This window comes from Capsella rubella, unplaced genomic scaffold (assembly GCF_000375325.1).
Source record: "Capsella rubella cultivar Monte Gargano unplaced genomic scaffold, Caprub1_0 scaffold_8, whole genome shotgun sequence".
Lineage (NCBI taxonomy): Eukaryota > Viridiplantae > Streptophyta > Magnoliopsida > Brassicales > Brassicaceae > Capsella > Capsella rubella.
The window spans coordinates 10,471,789-10,486,781 of NW_006238916.1; the positions used below are offsets into that span (position 1 = coordinate 10,471,789).

Here is a 14,993-nt window from a genome sequence, read left to right on the forward strand (position 1 = left end):
TGGACGAAAATATAGAGAAGAAGATGGAGGAGTTGATTGCCCAGATTCTGTAGAAGATAGAGAAGAAGATAGAGAAGAAGATGGAGAAGAAGGTAGAGAAGAAGATGGAGAAGACAAATGAGATTTTAGGGATTTGATTCTCAATTTGGGGATTTTACTATCGATTAATTAGTTTCGTTTAAGTGAAAAACGATGTCGTTTTGACTAACAGAAATCGATTAACGTCGGCTAAACGTCAGTTAACTAGTCTGTTAAAGGATTTGACGACGTGTTGGTTTTGGCTCGGTCAACAGCAGTTTATGATTTACAACAAAGTCAACATGACATAGATGCTTTAAATGGCCAGAGAAGAAGTTGATGATTATAATGGCCACAATTTGAAAGTTGATGATTTTAAAGACATTTTTCCCAATAATTAACTGTTCTTTTACTTATTTTGACCAAGTTCAAAAAGGAAAGTAAGAAGCGTCTCATGTAAGCCATTGGCAAGTTACGTTTTTACCCTTTTCTCCACACACGTGTGATGCGACATGCGAAGGGGTCTCTCTGTAAAAGGGACGATCATCGTAAAGCAAACAAACCCAATCGTCGTCGTCACTCACTCACCCCAACAGAGTAACTATTGATTTTATCGCTGCCGTGAGACCAAAAACATGAATTTCTTGCCTCACGATTCCGATTCCGAGTTTGCGTTCCGGTTACAGATGGAGGAAGCACTCGCGGCTTCTCTCTCTTCCCGATCTCGTACTCCTCAACGACCACCGTCGCCGCCTCCGGTTGTTGCTAGGTGTGGTATCGCTATCGTCGTTGAAGACGATATGAACCAACCTAAACCGGCTGAGAAAAGTAGAGGTTACGGTTTCGATTTTAGGAGAGCCGTCGGCGAAGGAAGCTCTAAAGGAAATGGCAAAACCCACGACACTGTCACTGGTGTACGTACGGATGTACGAAACCCTAACATTGGAGTCGGTAACACCCGAAACACTTCGGGAAACTTACCCTCGCAGGGCCAATCAGTCGGAGAGGGTAGCTCGAGGGTTCACGCTGCTGCTGGAAAATTCAACGGAAATGTACTGTACAGGCTTTACTTTAAGGGTTTAGTTAGCGAAGAAAGCGGCAAGGGGAAGATGACGGACGTCTTGGCTGGATTTGGGGTTGCTATTTGTGACCAGAGTGATAATTTGTTGTTCGAGATGAAGGGACCATTGGTTGACCATGGCGTGAGTCGTCAGGGAGCGGAGCTCAAGGCATTGATACAAGGACTAACCAAAGCTTTGACGTTGGGGATCAAACATATCGCCTTTTGTTGCGATACTTATCCTATTTTCCAATACGTAAGTTTCCCTTCCATGGCTATTCATTGTTACGATTCACTCTCTCACAATCTTTTTGTTGCTGAATCCGAATTCAAAGCTATGTTTGTTTTCTTCTGTTTTCTCGGGGCATTGACTACTAGGATAGGAACTTGTTGCTTGAATTTTAATGAGATTAGCTTATTTGGTCTGGAATCTTTAAAGTGTAGTGAATGTTTGTGTCTCTGTTGGGAGTTTTCATATGTAGATTAGGATGAGTAGAAAGGAAAACAAAATTCACGGTTAAGAATATGATAAGATGGAGTTGCTAACTCTAACATACCATATCGTGGCCATTTTGTAAGCCACTATCATATGTCTTCAGTTTGGCATTGTATAGATATGATCGCGCTAATGGTTTACTAGTTATGAGATGGTAGACTCTGACTTCTATGGTTATATGCTTGTGTTTTTCTGAGATCGTTTAGCTTGTGTTCTAGCTCTTCTTGTCATTATCTTACATAAGATTGTATTTTTACTTGAATGTAGGCCAGGGGAAGGTATGTGGCTAAGCAAAAGAAGATTTCCCTGTTGTTAAATGATCTACAAAGCATCATGCAACGCTTTTCATCTAGTCAGCCTGTTCTGGTGGCCGGAAACAATGTGAAATTTGCCTATAAACTTGCAAGGGAATCAATACTTTCTAAGGTCACCCCTCATGCAGAACCTCGCCAGGCAAAAGCAGCTCGGAAAGAGGAGTGTGCTATCTGTTTCAACGACATCTATGCTGAGCGCATGTTTGCTGTTGACAAATGCTGTCACCGCTTTTGCCTTCAATGTGTGAAACAACATGTAGAGGTGAAGCTGCTGCATGGAATGGTTCCGAGGTGTCCTCACGATGGCTGCAAGTCTGAGCTGGTAATTGATGCCTGTGGCAAGCTTTTGACTCAAAAACTGAGCAAAATGTGGCAACAAAGACTCAAAGAGAATTCAATACCTGTCACGGAGAGAGTTTACTGCCCTTACCCAAGGTGCTCGGCTTTGATGTCCAAAACCAAGATTTCTGAAGCTGCCAAGACCTTACTGTCTGTTTATCCCAAATCTGGAGTTAGGAGATGTGTTGAATGTCGTGGCCTCTTCTGTGTGGACTGTAAAGTTCCATGGCATGGCAATCTGTCCTGCACGGAGTATAAGAAATTGCATCCTAACCCTCCAGCAGATGATGTGAAGCTAAAGTCTCTCGCAAATAATAAGATGTGGCGCCAATGTGGCAAGTGCCAACACATGATTGAACTTACACAAGGATGCAATCACATAACTTGCAGGTATCTATCTATTCCTCTACGCTTTTTCAAATAAGACCATGTAATCTAAAGCACATGTTATAAATTGCAATGTTTAACTATTCAACGTTCCTCTTTGGTATTCTCCTTAGATGTGGACATGAGTTTTGTTACAATTGCGGAGGTGGATGGAACCTAGAAATGGGGACTTGTTTAAATCACTGCCCAACCTGGGACGAAGCATACATCAGACGTCAAGATCCAGCGCGTGAAAATGTGGCTCCTAACAACTACTTTGATGATGATGATGATGATGATGATGATTATGAGGATGGTTACGAATATGATGACTTCCACCACCTTGTTGGACTTGCGCATGCTATGGATAATCTTAAGCCTGAGGAGCCCTTCGACCCCTTCTTCGACTTGCCAGATGGTAATGTGACTTCCGGATCTCTCTAAAACCTTTAAATCTCATAGACTTGATACAAAAAGTACTCTCTGCTAATCCTGTAGGTGTGATATTTACCCCCGATATGCTATCTCCCAAGACTCGTCGCCAATTGTACATGTCGGATGATGATTCAGATGATAATGTTCCTGCAAATGAGTTTGACGAATACTTTGGAAAGTATGGAAAGTACAGTACAGTATACGACTCCGACGGCCTTGAAATTGAGGACTTCACGAACCCTTTCCATCCTGACTATCTTTAGTTTGGCACCAAAGATGGCATCTTTCTTTTTTATATTCCAGGTCCAAACTCTTTGCTATATGCTCTCTCCTCTTGAAACTTTTTGAGGTGCATGTTTCTTCTATGACTTGTTATGTATGACAGTATGTATGAGTTTGGGTTATCTTGGAATTTGTAGACAACTTGGGTTTCAAGTTAGGGCAATTTTTTCTCTTTTTTTTGACGTCTTTTGGTGAGTTTGGTTTCGGCTTGCGCATCTTTATGTTTCCCTTCAATGAGATTGATAGCGAGCTGAATTACAAATTTACACGCCATATCTTACGGACACAAAGATCATTAAAATCAAATTTGTAATTTCAATGATGGATCGTGTGAATCGTGATCGACTTCAAAATTTTGTAATTGATTATCGATTGTTTATTACCAAACTCAACGACGTAATTAGTGTAGTCAGAAATTAGTAATTTAGTAGAGCCTTACGAATGGGCCGGGATCGGGCCAGACAAAACCCAGTTTACATCGCCCACCCACCCACTTAGGCGAAATCGACACTTTTCTTTCTTTCTTTCTCTCAGTTTGTCAATTGTCATCACTCATCACTGTATCGGAATCTCCAGCCGGCCGGAGATATAAGTCGCCGTCTTTTTCTCTCCCGGTCACGAAAGATCCAACATTGGCGCTGTTTCTACGATTAACACAGATAAATTCACTGTATGATGAGTCCCTATCTATTGGGATATGCGGCAATGCAAACGTCTCGCAGTCAAGAAGCTAAGACGGAGATTAAAATGTGCTTTGACGTTTTGCTTGAGCTTTCTATAGCCTGCAGGTTCCTACTTTCCTAGTATACTAGTGTCATATTGAACCATTTATAAATGTCTCAAGTCAAATTCTATATTGTTCTGTGATGAGACGGATAATAAATCTGGTTATAATACTGCTCCTTAATATAGAGTTTCATCTCTAGACTATTATTTCATGAAGATGATCATGTTAACTTACATAGTTACATACATACTACTCAACAATAGAGAATGAATAAATGTTTAGAAAACCCCTCTGGGTTGTACTAAGCAAGCCTCTTGTGTTATTCTAACTATGTTTTTTTCTGTAGATGTACAAAACATAAACTTGTGGAAGACTACAGTGACCCTTCAATTTCTTATATGACTTGGACTGAAAATGATGGACTACTTACCTTGGAAACATCTTAGATTGCAAGGAAATTTTAATGAAATTCTATTTGTGCATCTTCTTTTTAAATGCTTGTCCTTTGAACCTAGGAATGTTATGAATTTGATAGGAGAATCTAATAATAGCATTTGTCTCCCTGCAGCATATTCTGAATAACCATTCAGGAAAGATGGTGGAAATTTCCTTCAAGCGTGTGGATACGATACTCTGACTTTGTTAAGGGTAAGTATGAGCCATGAGGTGGTCATTATTCAATAAAGTTGACCTTGACATAATATATAATATACATTACTGTATTTTAAAAGTGATCCATCTTATAGTATCCTATATTATCTTAACGCCAATAAGTATTTTGAGCCCCATATTTTTAATTTATACCGTGAAACACGATAGAAGTGTTATCCGTTAAATTAACACTTAGTTTAATGATTGACAAAAAAAAGAAAGACAACCTTTGAAGTCATATCCAAATGATCCACTGCTTCTGCCAACTGGAGACTTTGTTTTTATCAATAGATTTGTTTTGCACCGTCTCGCCCTTCCTTTTCAATGATCAGTCTTTTGGTATTTTCCTCTTTAAATAACTGTATTAAAGACCAATCCTTTTTCATCTCTTTTCTCTTGTCTCATGGAAATATTATTTTTGCTGTCTTCGACTTTGACAGGTGTTCGAAAGTCTTACCAACGGAAAAAGTAACACACCATAAAGATTCCAAAGCAGTCGTAATATTTTGACTATTGAAGTCGTATTCAATGGGTCTACCAACCAAAGGGAAAGAGAGATTATTGTTAAGCATTTGAGAGCAGATAGATAGAGAGTAAACAAAAACAAAAGAGAAACGATAACTCTCTCTCTGTTTGTTTTATCACCAATGATTCGAGGACTGCTTCTGGGGATCATCTGGGTGATATTTTTTGTTTGCTCATCATTTCAACAAGAGACGACGTTTGTTTACAACAACTTTGGCCAAGCTGATGATCATCTTTATTTTGACGGCAGTGCAAGAATCATTCCCAATGGTGGTGGCATCCTGCAACTGACAAATGCAACGAATAGTCAAATAGGTCATGCGTTCTCCAAGAAGCCTATTGAGTTCAAATCAGGTGAATCAGTCTCGTTCTCGACACATTTTGTGTGTGCACTGCTCCCTGCAGGTGATCCGAGTGGCCATGGCATTACCTTTTTTGTGTCTAATTCCACTGATTTCAAAGGTGCAGAGGCAACTCGATATTTCGGGATTTTCAACAAAAATGGATCTACTTCCACACGTGTGTTGGCTGTTGAGCTTGATATTTCTGTAGCTTCAGAGTTGTTTGACATCAGCGATAATCATGTTGGGATTGATGTGAACAGCCCTGTGTCTGTGGAATCTGCCAACGCTTCTTATTTTTCAGACAAAGAAGGGAAGAAGATAGACATAAAACTCTTGAGTGGGGATCCTATCCAGGTTTGGGTGGATTATGCAGGATCAACTCTGAACGTTTCATTGGCCCCTCTTAAAAACAAGAAACCAAGCCGACCTCTTTTGTCATCAACATCCATCATTCTTACTAATATTTTGCAAGGTAGGAGAATGTTTGTCGGGTTTTCTGGTTCAACCGGGTCTAGCATGAGTTACCAGTACATACTCGGGTGGAGTTTCAGCAAAAGCATGGCGTCTCTCCCCATCATTGACATCTCAAAACTTCCCAAAATTCCTCACACTAGGCTCACTAGCACTAAGCATAACTCTTCATCTCTTGTGCTCGATATTCTGCTTGGTTTAATAGCTTTCATAGTTTTGGGGATTCTTGTTGCAGCTTATTTGTATAGGAGAAACTTGTACTCTGAAGTAAGAGAGGAATGGGAAAAGGAGTATGGTCCACTCAGGTATTCCTACAAATCTCTATACAAAGCAACAAAAGGGTTCAATAGGAATGAATTTCTTGGGAGAGGAGGTTTTGGTGAAGTCTACAAAGGAACTCTCCCTCGGAACAGAGAACTGAGAGAAGTAGCTGTGAAGCGAGTATCACATGATGGTGAGCACGGTATGAAGCAATTTGTTGCTGAGATCGTGAGCATGAGGAGTTTAAAACACCGGAGCTTGGTTCCACTTCTTGGGTATTGCAGGAGAAAACATGAGTTATTACTGGTCTCTGAGTACATGCCAAATGGTAGTCTTGACCATTACTTGTTTAATCATGATAGGCTGTCTCTCCCCTGGTGGAGAAGACTTTTGATCCTCCAAGACATCGCATCAGCTCTTAGTTACTTGCATACAGAAGCTGACCAAGTTGTTGTACACAGAGATATCAAAGCTGCAAATGTTATGTTGGACGCAGAGTTCAATGGGAGGTTGGGAGATTTTGGTATGTCTAGGTTATATGACAGAGGGGCTGATCCAAGCACAACAGCTGCTGTGGGAACTGTTGGTTACATGGCACCTGAGCTTACAACAATGGGAGCTTCCACCGGAACAGATGTGTATGCGTTTGGTGTTTTCTTGCTTGAAGTAACATGTGGGAGGAGACCTGTGGAACCTGGATTGCCTGCTGCAAAACGTTTTCTGATTAAATGGGTTAGTGAATGCTGGAAAAGGTCTTCTTTGGTTGATGCTAGAGATCCAAGGTTGACAGAATTTTCACCCCAGGAAGTCGAGAAGGTTCTGAAACTCGGTTTGCTATGTGCAAACCTTGCTCCAGATTCAAGACCGACCATGGAACAAGTGGTGCAATACTTAAATGGGAACCTAGCTATGCCTGAGTTTTGGCCCAACTCTCCAGGTATTGGAGTTCTTTCTCCAATGGGGCTTTCACCAGCACAACTCATGATCCCTTCACTATCACTGTCGTCTTCTTCTTCCAACAACTCTATGTTTATTACTCACTCGGTCCTCTACGGGAGTGGACGATGAAAGTGTCTAACAACTTCCCTCTTCTTAGCCTCTTTGATATTTGACTGATTTTCAACCAGGTTCACCCGATTTTGTTTTATGTACATACTCACACTATGTTCATTCTTGACAGTCTCCATCAAGCTTGGCTTATAGAAAGGTTAAAAAAGACTGATATTTAGTGTAAAATCTTGAAGTTACTATACTAAACATTTGTAAAGCATGTTGTTTATCAGCTTTTGATTCAACGACAACCAGTGATCTAGTGTTCTGTAAAGAGAATGCTGCTATATGATCATTTTATGAAATTGTTTCTTTACAGGGTTAGATTATTTTAGAAATCTGACAGATATCAAAGACACAACAGTTTAGTTTTCAGCTAACCTTGTTCATGCTAGATCTCAGGTATCTGCATTATATTTTCGCAAATCAGACATCCTATGAGATGTTTCAGTCCATTTAAGTAGGCTCTCGACTTGTAAAGAGTTGAAATACTCAGAGATAGTGACAGTTCAACATTCTATATTTGTTTACGACAAGTAGGACTTGGTATGACAATTAGTGAGAAGCTCGCTTTTGAATACTGTTAAATTACACGGAAAATTCTGTTAAGTGGAATTCATGTATTCTTTTAACAAAGAAGACCAAAAATGTGACAGCTATGATTTTGTTTAAGTCAACTATCTTGAATTGGAAAATGCGAAATTTTCTTCTTGTGAAGCAATGATCCGACCTTGTTTCGCAGATGGGGAGAATAGTTCTTTGCCATACCATTGACTTAGAGACAAGATTTTTCCCGGAATAGCAAACACTTTGCTGCACTAAAAATGGCTCCAGGATTGGATCTGATCTGGATGGTGATCTCCTTTCTTCTTCTGATTCACCTGTCAAGTGAACAAGAAACTGGGTTTATCTTCAACAGTTTTCGCCAGGGAGATCTTCATGTTGATGGGGTTGCTCAAATCCTTCCCGGTGGACTTTTGCGGCTGACTGACACTTCAGAGCAGAAAATGGGTCATGCTTTCTTCAGGCAGCCTTTTGTGTTCAATTCATCTGAATCTCTCTCGTTCTCAACGCATTTCGTGTGTGCAATGGTGCGTAAACCAGAGGTTACTGGAGGAAATGGGATTGCTTTCTTTCTATCTCCTTCCATGGATCTTTCAAACGCAGATGCAACTCAGTATTTGGGTCTTTTTAACACCACAACCAACAGATCTCCCTCATCTCATATCTTTGCTATTGAGCTTGATACCGTTCAAAGTGCAGAGTTCGATGACATCAATAATAATCATGTTGGCATCGATGTTAACAGCCTGACCTCTGTTGACTCTTCTCCAGCATCTTACTTTTCAGACAACGGTCTGAACAAAAGCATAAATCTGTTGAGTGGAGATTCCATACAAGTCTGGGTGGACTTTGATGGAACTGTACTAAACGTTTCACTGGCGCCTCTTGGGATTCAGAAGCCAAGTCAGAGTCTTTTATCAAGATCCATGAATCTTTCAGAGGTTCTCAAGGATAGAATGTTTGTCGGATTATCTGCAGCAACAGGACAGTTGGCAAATAACCATTACATCCTTGGTTGGAGTTTCAGCAGAAGCAAGGCGTTATTGCAAAGCCTAGACATCTCAAAACTTCCACAAGTTCCTCATCCTAAGAAAAAACCTTCTATCGTGCTGATTCTTCTGTTGACTATACTTGTAATCATACTCTTGACCCTTCTGGTAGGATATTATCTATATAGGAGAAACAAGTATGCAGAAGTAAGAGAGGAATGGGAGAAAGAGTATGGTCCACACCGATACTCTTACAAATCCATGTACAAAGCAACAAAAGGGTTCCACAAAGATGGTTTTCTCGGAAAAGGAGGATTTGGAGAAGTCTACAAAGGAACTCTGCCTGGTGATGGAGACATAGCCGTGAAAAGATTCTCCCATGATGGAGAACGAGGGATGAAGCAATTCGTAGCTGAAATCGCAAGCATGGGTTGTTTGGATCACAGGAACTTGGTTCCACTCTTCGGGTATTGCAGGCGAAAAGGCGAGTTTCTTCTAGTATCCAAGTACATGCCTAATGGAAGTCTTGACCAGTTCTTGTTTCATAACAGAGAACCATCTCTTACTTGGTCCAAAAGGCTTACGATTCTACGGGACATAGCTTCAGCACTCCAATACTTGCACACAGAAGCCACACAAGTTGTTCTACACCGAGATATCAAAGCTTCTAACGTAATGTTAGACAGAGATTTCACTGGAAAGCTGGGAGATTTTGGTATGGCTAGGTTTCATGACCATGGAGCTAATCCAATAACAACAGGAGCCGTAGGCACTGTAGGGTACATGGCACCTGAGCTAACATCAATGGGAGCTTCAACTAAAACCGATGTATACGCATTTGGTGCACTGATCCTCGAAGTAATTTGCGGGAGAAGACCTGTAGAACCTAATCTGCCGGTTGAGAAACAATTTCTGGTGAAATGGGTTTGTGATTGCTGGAAAAAGAAAGCTTTGATGACTGCTCGAGATCCCAAATTGAGTGGAGACTCAAGGTCTCAAATCGAGATGGTGTTGAAATTAGGGCTGCTATGCACAAATCTTGTGCCGGAATCGAGACCTGACATGAGAGAAGTGATGCAGTACCTTGACGGACAGGTTTCGTTGCCGGATTTCTCACCAGATTCACCGGGAATCGGGATTCTCACTCCGGTTTTGGTAGGAGGAAGCTCCGCCGTGTTATCTAACAATTATTCTTCTCCGGCGACGGAGTTTATCACTCACTCGATCCAATACGGAGTTGGACGATGAAGACTTAACAATTTCAAGATTGAAGGCCAACGTTATTCACAAAAGTTGATATGGCCGAGTTGGTCTAAGGCGCCAGATTAAGGTTCTGGTCCGAAAGGGCGTGGGTTCAAATCCCACTGTCAACATTTCTCTTTTTTTTTTTTTAAATGTCAGAAAAATATTGAAAAACTCGAAACAGGTATGTAATATTAAAATTATGAATACACCCTTACTAATTTTCTAATTTACAAAACGAAGGTTTCTCAATTTCGGCGAAATGGTTTTGATGTCCATTACATCTATTTTGGTTCATCATCTTGTCTAGCTAGATACAGTACGCTTTCTCTGTCTTTCTTACTGTCGCAGTCTCCTCAGTCCCCTTTTGCTTCTTTTTTCTCGTATCGCTCCAAATTGCTGTACTGTACTCTTCTTCATTCAATGTAAATGTAGAAGCTTCTTCTTCCTCAGAGAGCAATGGCTGTAATTGGCATCAATACCATTTCGCTCTACGAACTCGAATCCGCCGTCTCTGCTCTCCGTACGTCTCCTATCATTTTATGATTTTGGTTCATTTTTCCAGATATTTCTCCGAAAAGTTTTCAATTTTCCAAGTAAAGATTTAGCCTTTTCAATTTTTTGTCTCTATGATTACATGAGTTTTCTCATCGTGGAACTTTTACTTTTACCTTCTTGGCATTTGATGGGTAAACATGATTCCAGGAATTTACTGGTTTTGAGCTATTCTTTGCTACGAAAATAGCTTCGCAACAACCAGGCTTTATGTTTCAGTCAGATACAGGTAAAATGTTTTCATTTAGTCTCGATAATTTCATGTGTTCTTCTAAAGTTAACAATAAGCTGGGTTTATTGATTATCTTGTGTATACTGACGAAACTAAAGCATGAGAGAAGGTTCTTCCTGGTGGTAAAGACTTGTATTCTTAATGATATTGCTTTGGCTTTCAGCTGTGCACACAGGAGCTCACTAAGTTGTTATTGTATCAGGTATTTTGATGTTATGCTAGATGCTGAAGTAAAGAGAAGGTTAAGGAATTTTTTAATGGTTAGGCTTCGCGGCCTCAGTGAGAACTTTAGACCACATCTGTCAAGAGCTTGCAAACATGGTAGCTCGCTGAGCAACCGACATGTATGCCTTTTGCTGCCTTTGTAAAGTGTGATTGAACTCAACTAACCTTTGGGAAGAAACCTGTGTGAATGCCAGTCGGTAGACGGTTTATAAATGCTGGAAAATGGTTTAGATCCGAGTTTCACAGTTGAATTCTCAGTTGAGGAAGTCGAGATGGCTCTGAAACTAGGGTTGCTTTGCAAAAATGGTGTTCCAAAACTAAGAGACTCCATGGAAGAAGTGGTGCGGACTTTTGGAATCTTCTTTGTTCGGCAGTTATCCAGAAAACGTTAAAGCTATACAAGGTGGAGGTACTTGACCATTGATCTTTTAGCTTTTCACTTTACATTAATGGCTTTTCACCAAGATACTATTTCCTGCTGCCACCAAATAGAGCTTCTTATGTAGGTAGCTAGTAATTAAGTTCATAAGTATCGTACCTCTTCGGAATTTAGGTTGTCTAAGAGAACTAGTCAATTCTAATATTGTGCTGTTCTTGGTGTGGTTTACTACTGTGACATAACCAAGCTATAAAAGAAGTTGCTCTATGCAATTCCTGCTGCCATTTGCAGATTTTGATTAGCAGAAGACTTTATTATTGTATAGTGGCTGTTTTTTTCTTGTCTCTAATCTTAGCTTTAGTGATTTGATCTCTTGTATATGTGAGGATGTATTCTCTTGCACCTGTAGAGCTGAATTCGGAAGGTAGGACCTAACTATATTTTCTAAACAAGAGATCAAATCACCTGTAGAGCTGAATTAGGAAGTCCTCAGAGGTCAGGCTAACAAGGTAGGACCTAACTATATTTTCTAAAGAAAATTCGTAGTTGTCATGAATAGGACAGGCTTTCCTAGGCTTCTTCCGTTTGGTCGGGCTCATTATTGTGTCGGTATCATACAAACCTTGGGATTTTTATTCATTTGACGTCTGAAAGGTGAAGGGCATGTTTAAAATATGTCTTTTTCTCATAATATATTTTTTTGTCTGCTTCCTTAGAAGATGGCTTCTAGTAGAATCAGAAGAAAAATCTAATGCAAGTGGGAGCGTGATCTACTCCTAGACACATTTTAAATTCATTTATAAACGTTGGTTACGTATATTATTGTTTCAGGGTTACCCCGAGGAGCAGTTGCGTTGTCTATTTAGATTGAAGTTGAGATCATATAAGTTAAAATATTGTCTGAAGCATATTTTGAAAAGCGTGAAGCTTTCATTGTTAATTTTTATTGTTCAACCTTTTTTAGAAAATATCGTGTTAGTGGAGTACAGTTTGTAAAGCGAGGTGATTCCCTTGATTAAATAAACTAATATTAGAAAGTTTGATAGGCTTGGATCACTAAAACAGAAGCTCACATACTTTGTTTTGTTCATTTTTTTTCTTCAGCTTGCATCGTATTGAGTTGAGAGAATACCTGCACATCAGATCCAGACTCTCTGGTTCATCATCTGGGATGGCTCGTTGGTTGCTTCAGATCCTGATAATCTCTTCTCTTCATCTGATTTCTCTATCAAGTCAACAAGAGACAAGGTTTGTCTATGAAAGCTTTCTCGACCAAGAAAATCTTTATATTGATAAATCGGCTGTAGTACTTCCCAGTGGATTATTGCGGTTGACGAACGCTTCGGAGCATCAGATTGGTCATGCTTTCCACAAGAAACCACTTGAGTTCAGTCCAACCGGGCCACTCTCTTTCTCAACACACTTTGTGTGTGCTCTGGTGCCTAAGCCAGGTGTTGAAGGTGGCCATGGTATTGCCTTTGTATTATCTCCTTCTATGGATTTCACGCACGCAGAGTCAACTAGATACTTGGGGATTTTCAATGCTTCAACAAGTGGATCTTCCTCTTATCACGTGCTTGCTGTTGAGCTTGACACTATTTGGAACCCAGATTTCAAAGATATCGACCACAATCATGTGGGGATTGATGTGAACAGTCCTATATCTGTCGCAATTGCTTCGGCATCTTACTATTCCGACATGAAAGGGAGTAACAAAAGCATAATCCTTAGAAGCGGAAAACCAGTACAGGTCTGGGTGGATTATGAAGGCACTTTGCTCAATGTTACGATTGCTCCGCTTAAATTGCAGAAGCCAAGTCGACCTCTTTTGTCACACCCCATCAACCTTTCAGAAATCTTTCCGAAAAGATCAAGACTGTTTGTTGGGTTCTCTGCATCAACAGGGACAGCGATCAGTGATCAATATATTCTTGGGTGGAGTTTTAGCACAAGCAGAGGATCGCTGCAGCGACTCAATATCTCAAACCTTCCTGGTGTTCCTCATCCACATAAGAAACTACCGAAACTTTATATCATCCTGCCTGTTTGTTTGGCTATTGTGCTGTTGGCTGCGCTTGCAGGACTTTATTTCCGCAGGAGAAAGAAGTATTCAGAAGTATCGGAAACATGGGAAAAGGAGTTTGATGCACATCGGTTCTCTTACAGGTCCTTGTACAAAGCAACAAAGGGGTTCAGCAAAGATGAATTTCTCGGAAAAGGAGGTTTTGGAGAAGTTTATAGAGGAAATCTCCCACAAGGCAGAGATATAGCCGTGAAGAGAGTTTCCCATAATGGTGATGAAGGTGTGAAGCAATTTGTGGCTGAAGTCGTGAGTATGAGATGTCTGAAACACAGGAATCTTGTACCACTTTTTGGGTATTGCAGAAGAAAACGAGAACTTCTTCTTGTCTCAGAGTATATGCCGAACGGTAGTCTTGACGAGCATCTGTTTGATGACCAGAAGCCGGTTCTTTCTTGGTCACAAAGACTCGTGGTTGTTAAGGGTATTGCTTCTGCTCTCTGGTACTTGCATACAGGTGCTGACCAAGTTGTTCTGCACCGAGATGTCAAAGCTTCCAACATTATGTTAGACACGGAGTACAATGGAAGGTTAGGGGATTTTGGCATGGCCAGGTTTCACGAGCATGGAGGCAGTGCAGCTACAACAGCAGCCGTGGGCACTGTAGGGTACATGGCACCAGAGCTAATCACAATGGGAGCTTCCACTGGAACTGATGTTTATGCATTTGGTGTTTTCATGCTTGAAGTAACCTGTGGGAGGAGACCCGTGGAACCGCAGTTGCAAGTTGAGAAACGACATATGATCAAATGGGTTTGTGAGTGCTGGAAAAAGGATTCTTTGCTTGATGCTACCGACCCAAGATTGGGAGGTGAATACATAGCCGAAGAAGTCGAGATGGTTATGAAACTCGGTCTGCTCTGTTCAAATATAGTGCCAGAATCCAGACCTACAATGGAACAAGTGGTTCTGTACCTCAACAAAAACCTACCTTTGCCAGAGTTCTCACCATATACTTTGGGGATTGGCACATTTGCTCCTGTTCTGGTTGATGCATCCTCCCTTGTAGTCTCTTCCGCGTCATGGAGTTGGTCAGCCCCCTCAATGTCTTCTTCCTCAACAAACCACTCACCTTATGCTTGTCAGTCAACCGATCAGCCATGGGGACAGACATTGGACACTACAAACTCTATTCACATAGTTGCAGAACCAGAGAAGCCTAAGACTATCGCACCCGCTGTCAAAACGGTCACATTGTCTGGAGAAAATCTTTAGTCCAATCATTCCAGCATCGGCAGTGAGAGGTAATTCCTGATGTACATATCAACAAGAAGATCTCATTAGCTCTCAATATTGTTTTATCTGTCTCACTTGTCCCAACAAAATCAGTTTGTTCTTTGGAAATACTTATCTGATTAATGAGATTATACATTTTTCATATTATAACT

The 14,993-nt window shown here is 40.7% G+C and overlaps 4 protein-coding genes and 1 non-coding gene across 5 annotated transcripts; all 5 read left to right on the top strand.

Annotated features, from left to right (window-relative positions):
• The first annotated feature begins 636 nt into the window (after positions 1-636).
• LOC17875769 lies at positions 637-3,485 on the top strand. The gene is made up of 4 exons (XM_006280102.2): positions 637-1,334; positions 1,842-2,617; positions 2,728-3,011; positions 3,092-3,485. Exons 1-4 carry the CDS (start codon positions 654-656, stop codon positions 3,289-3,291), a joined length of 1,941 nt encoding a protein of 646 aa, XP_006280164.1. The 5' UTR covers positions 637-653; the 3' UTR covers positions 3,292-3,485.
• Positions 3,486-5,298: 1,813 nt separating this feature from the next.
• LOC17876243 (L-type lectin-domain containing receptor kinase I.7) lies at positions 5,299-7,644 on the top strand. The gene has a single exon (XM_006280066.2). It carries the CDS (start codon positions 5,336-5,338, stop codon positions 7,355-7,357), a length of 2,022 nt encoding a protein of 673 aa, XP_006280128.1. The 5' UTR covers positions 5,299-5,335; the 3' UTR covers positions 7,358-7,644.
• A 259-nt stretch (positions 7,645-7,903) lies between these two features.
• LOC17875071 (L-type lectin-domain containing receptor kinase I.8) lies at positions 7,904-10,353 on the top strand. The gene has a single exon (XM_006279736.2). The coding sequence runs from the start codon at positions 8,164-8,166 to the stop codon at positions 10,138-10,140; it is 1,977 nt and encodes a 658-aa protein (XP_006279798.1). The 5' UTR covers positions 7,904-8,163; the 3' UTR covers positions 10,141-10,353.
• Positions 10,185-10,265, top strand: TRNAL-AAG. Its single transcript has one exon. It is a non-coding gene; the product is annotated as a tRNA-Leu (tRNA).
• Positions 10,354-10,433: 80 nt separating the features above from the next.
• On the top strand, positions 10,434-14,985 carry LOC17874870 (L-type lectin-domain containing receptor kinase I.9). Its single transcript, XM_006280032.2, has 4 exons — positions 10,434-10,657; positions 10,840-10,918; positions 11,124-11,555; positions 12,630-14,985. The coding sequence occupies exon 4, from the start codon at positions 12,697-12,699 to the stop codon at positions 14,818-14,820; it is 2,124 nt and encodes a 707-aa protein (XP_006280094.1). The 5' UTR covers positions 10,434-10,657; positions 10,840-10,918; positions 11,124-11,555; positions 12,630-12,696; the 3' UTR covers positions 14,821-14,985.
• Positions 14,986-14,993: the final 8 nt, after the last annotated feature.

Coding starts and splice junctions, on each gene's coding strand:
- LOC17875769 (XM_006280102.2), top strand. CDS start 654: ATGAATTTCTTGCCTCACGATTCCGATTCCGAGTTTGCGTTCCGGTTA. Junction 2,618..2,727: donor TGCAATCACATAACTTGCAG/GTATCTATCTAT, acceptor TATTCTCCTTAG/ATGTGGACATGAGTTTTGTT. Junction 3,012..3,091: donor CTTCTTCGACTTGCCAGATG/GTAATGTGACTT, acceptor CTAATCCTGTAG/GTGTGATATTTACCCCCGAT.
- LOC17876243 (XM_006280066.2), top strand. CDS start 5,336: ATGATTCGAGGACTGCTTCTGGGGATCATCTGGGTGATATTTTTTGTT.
- LOC17875071 (XM_006279736.2), top strand. CDS start 8,164: ATGGCTCCAGGATTGGATCTGATCTGGATGGTGATCTCCTTTCTTCTT.
- LOC17874870 (XM_006280032.2), top strand. CDS start 12,697: ATGGCTCGTTGGTTGCTTCAGATCCTGATAATCTCTTCTCTTCATCTG.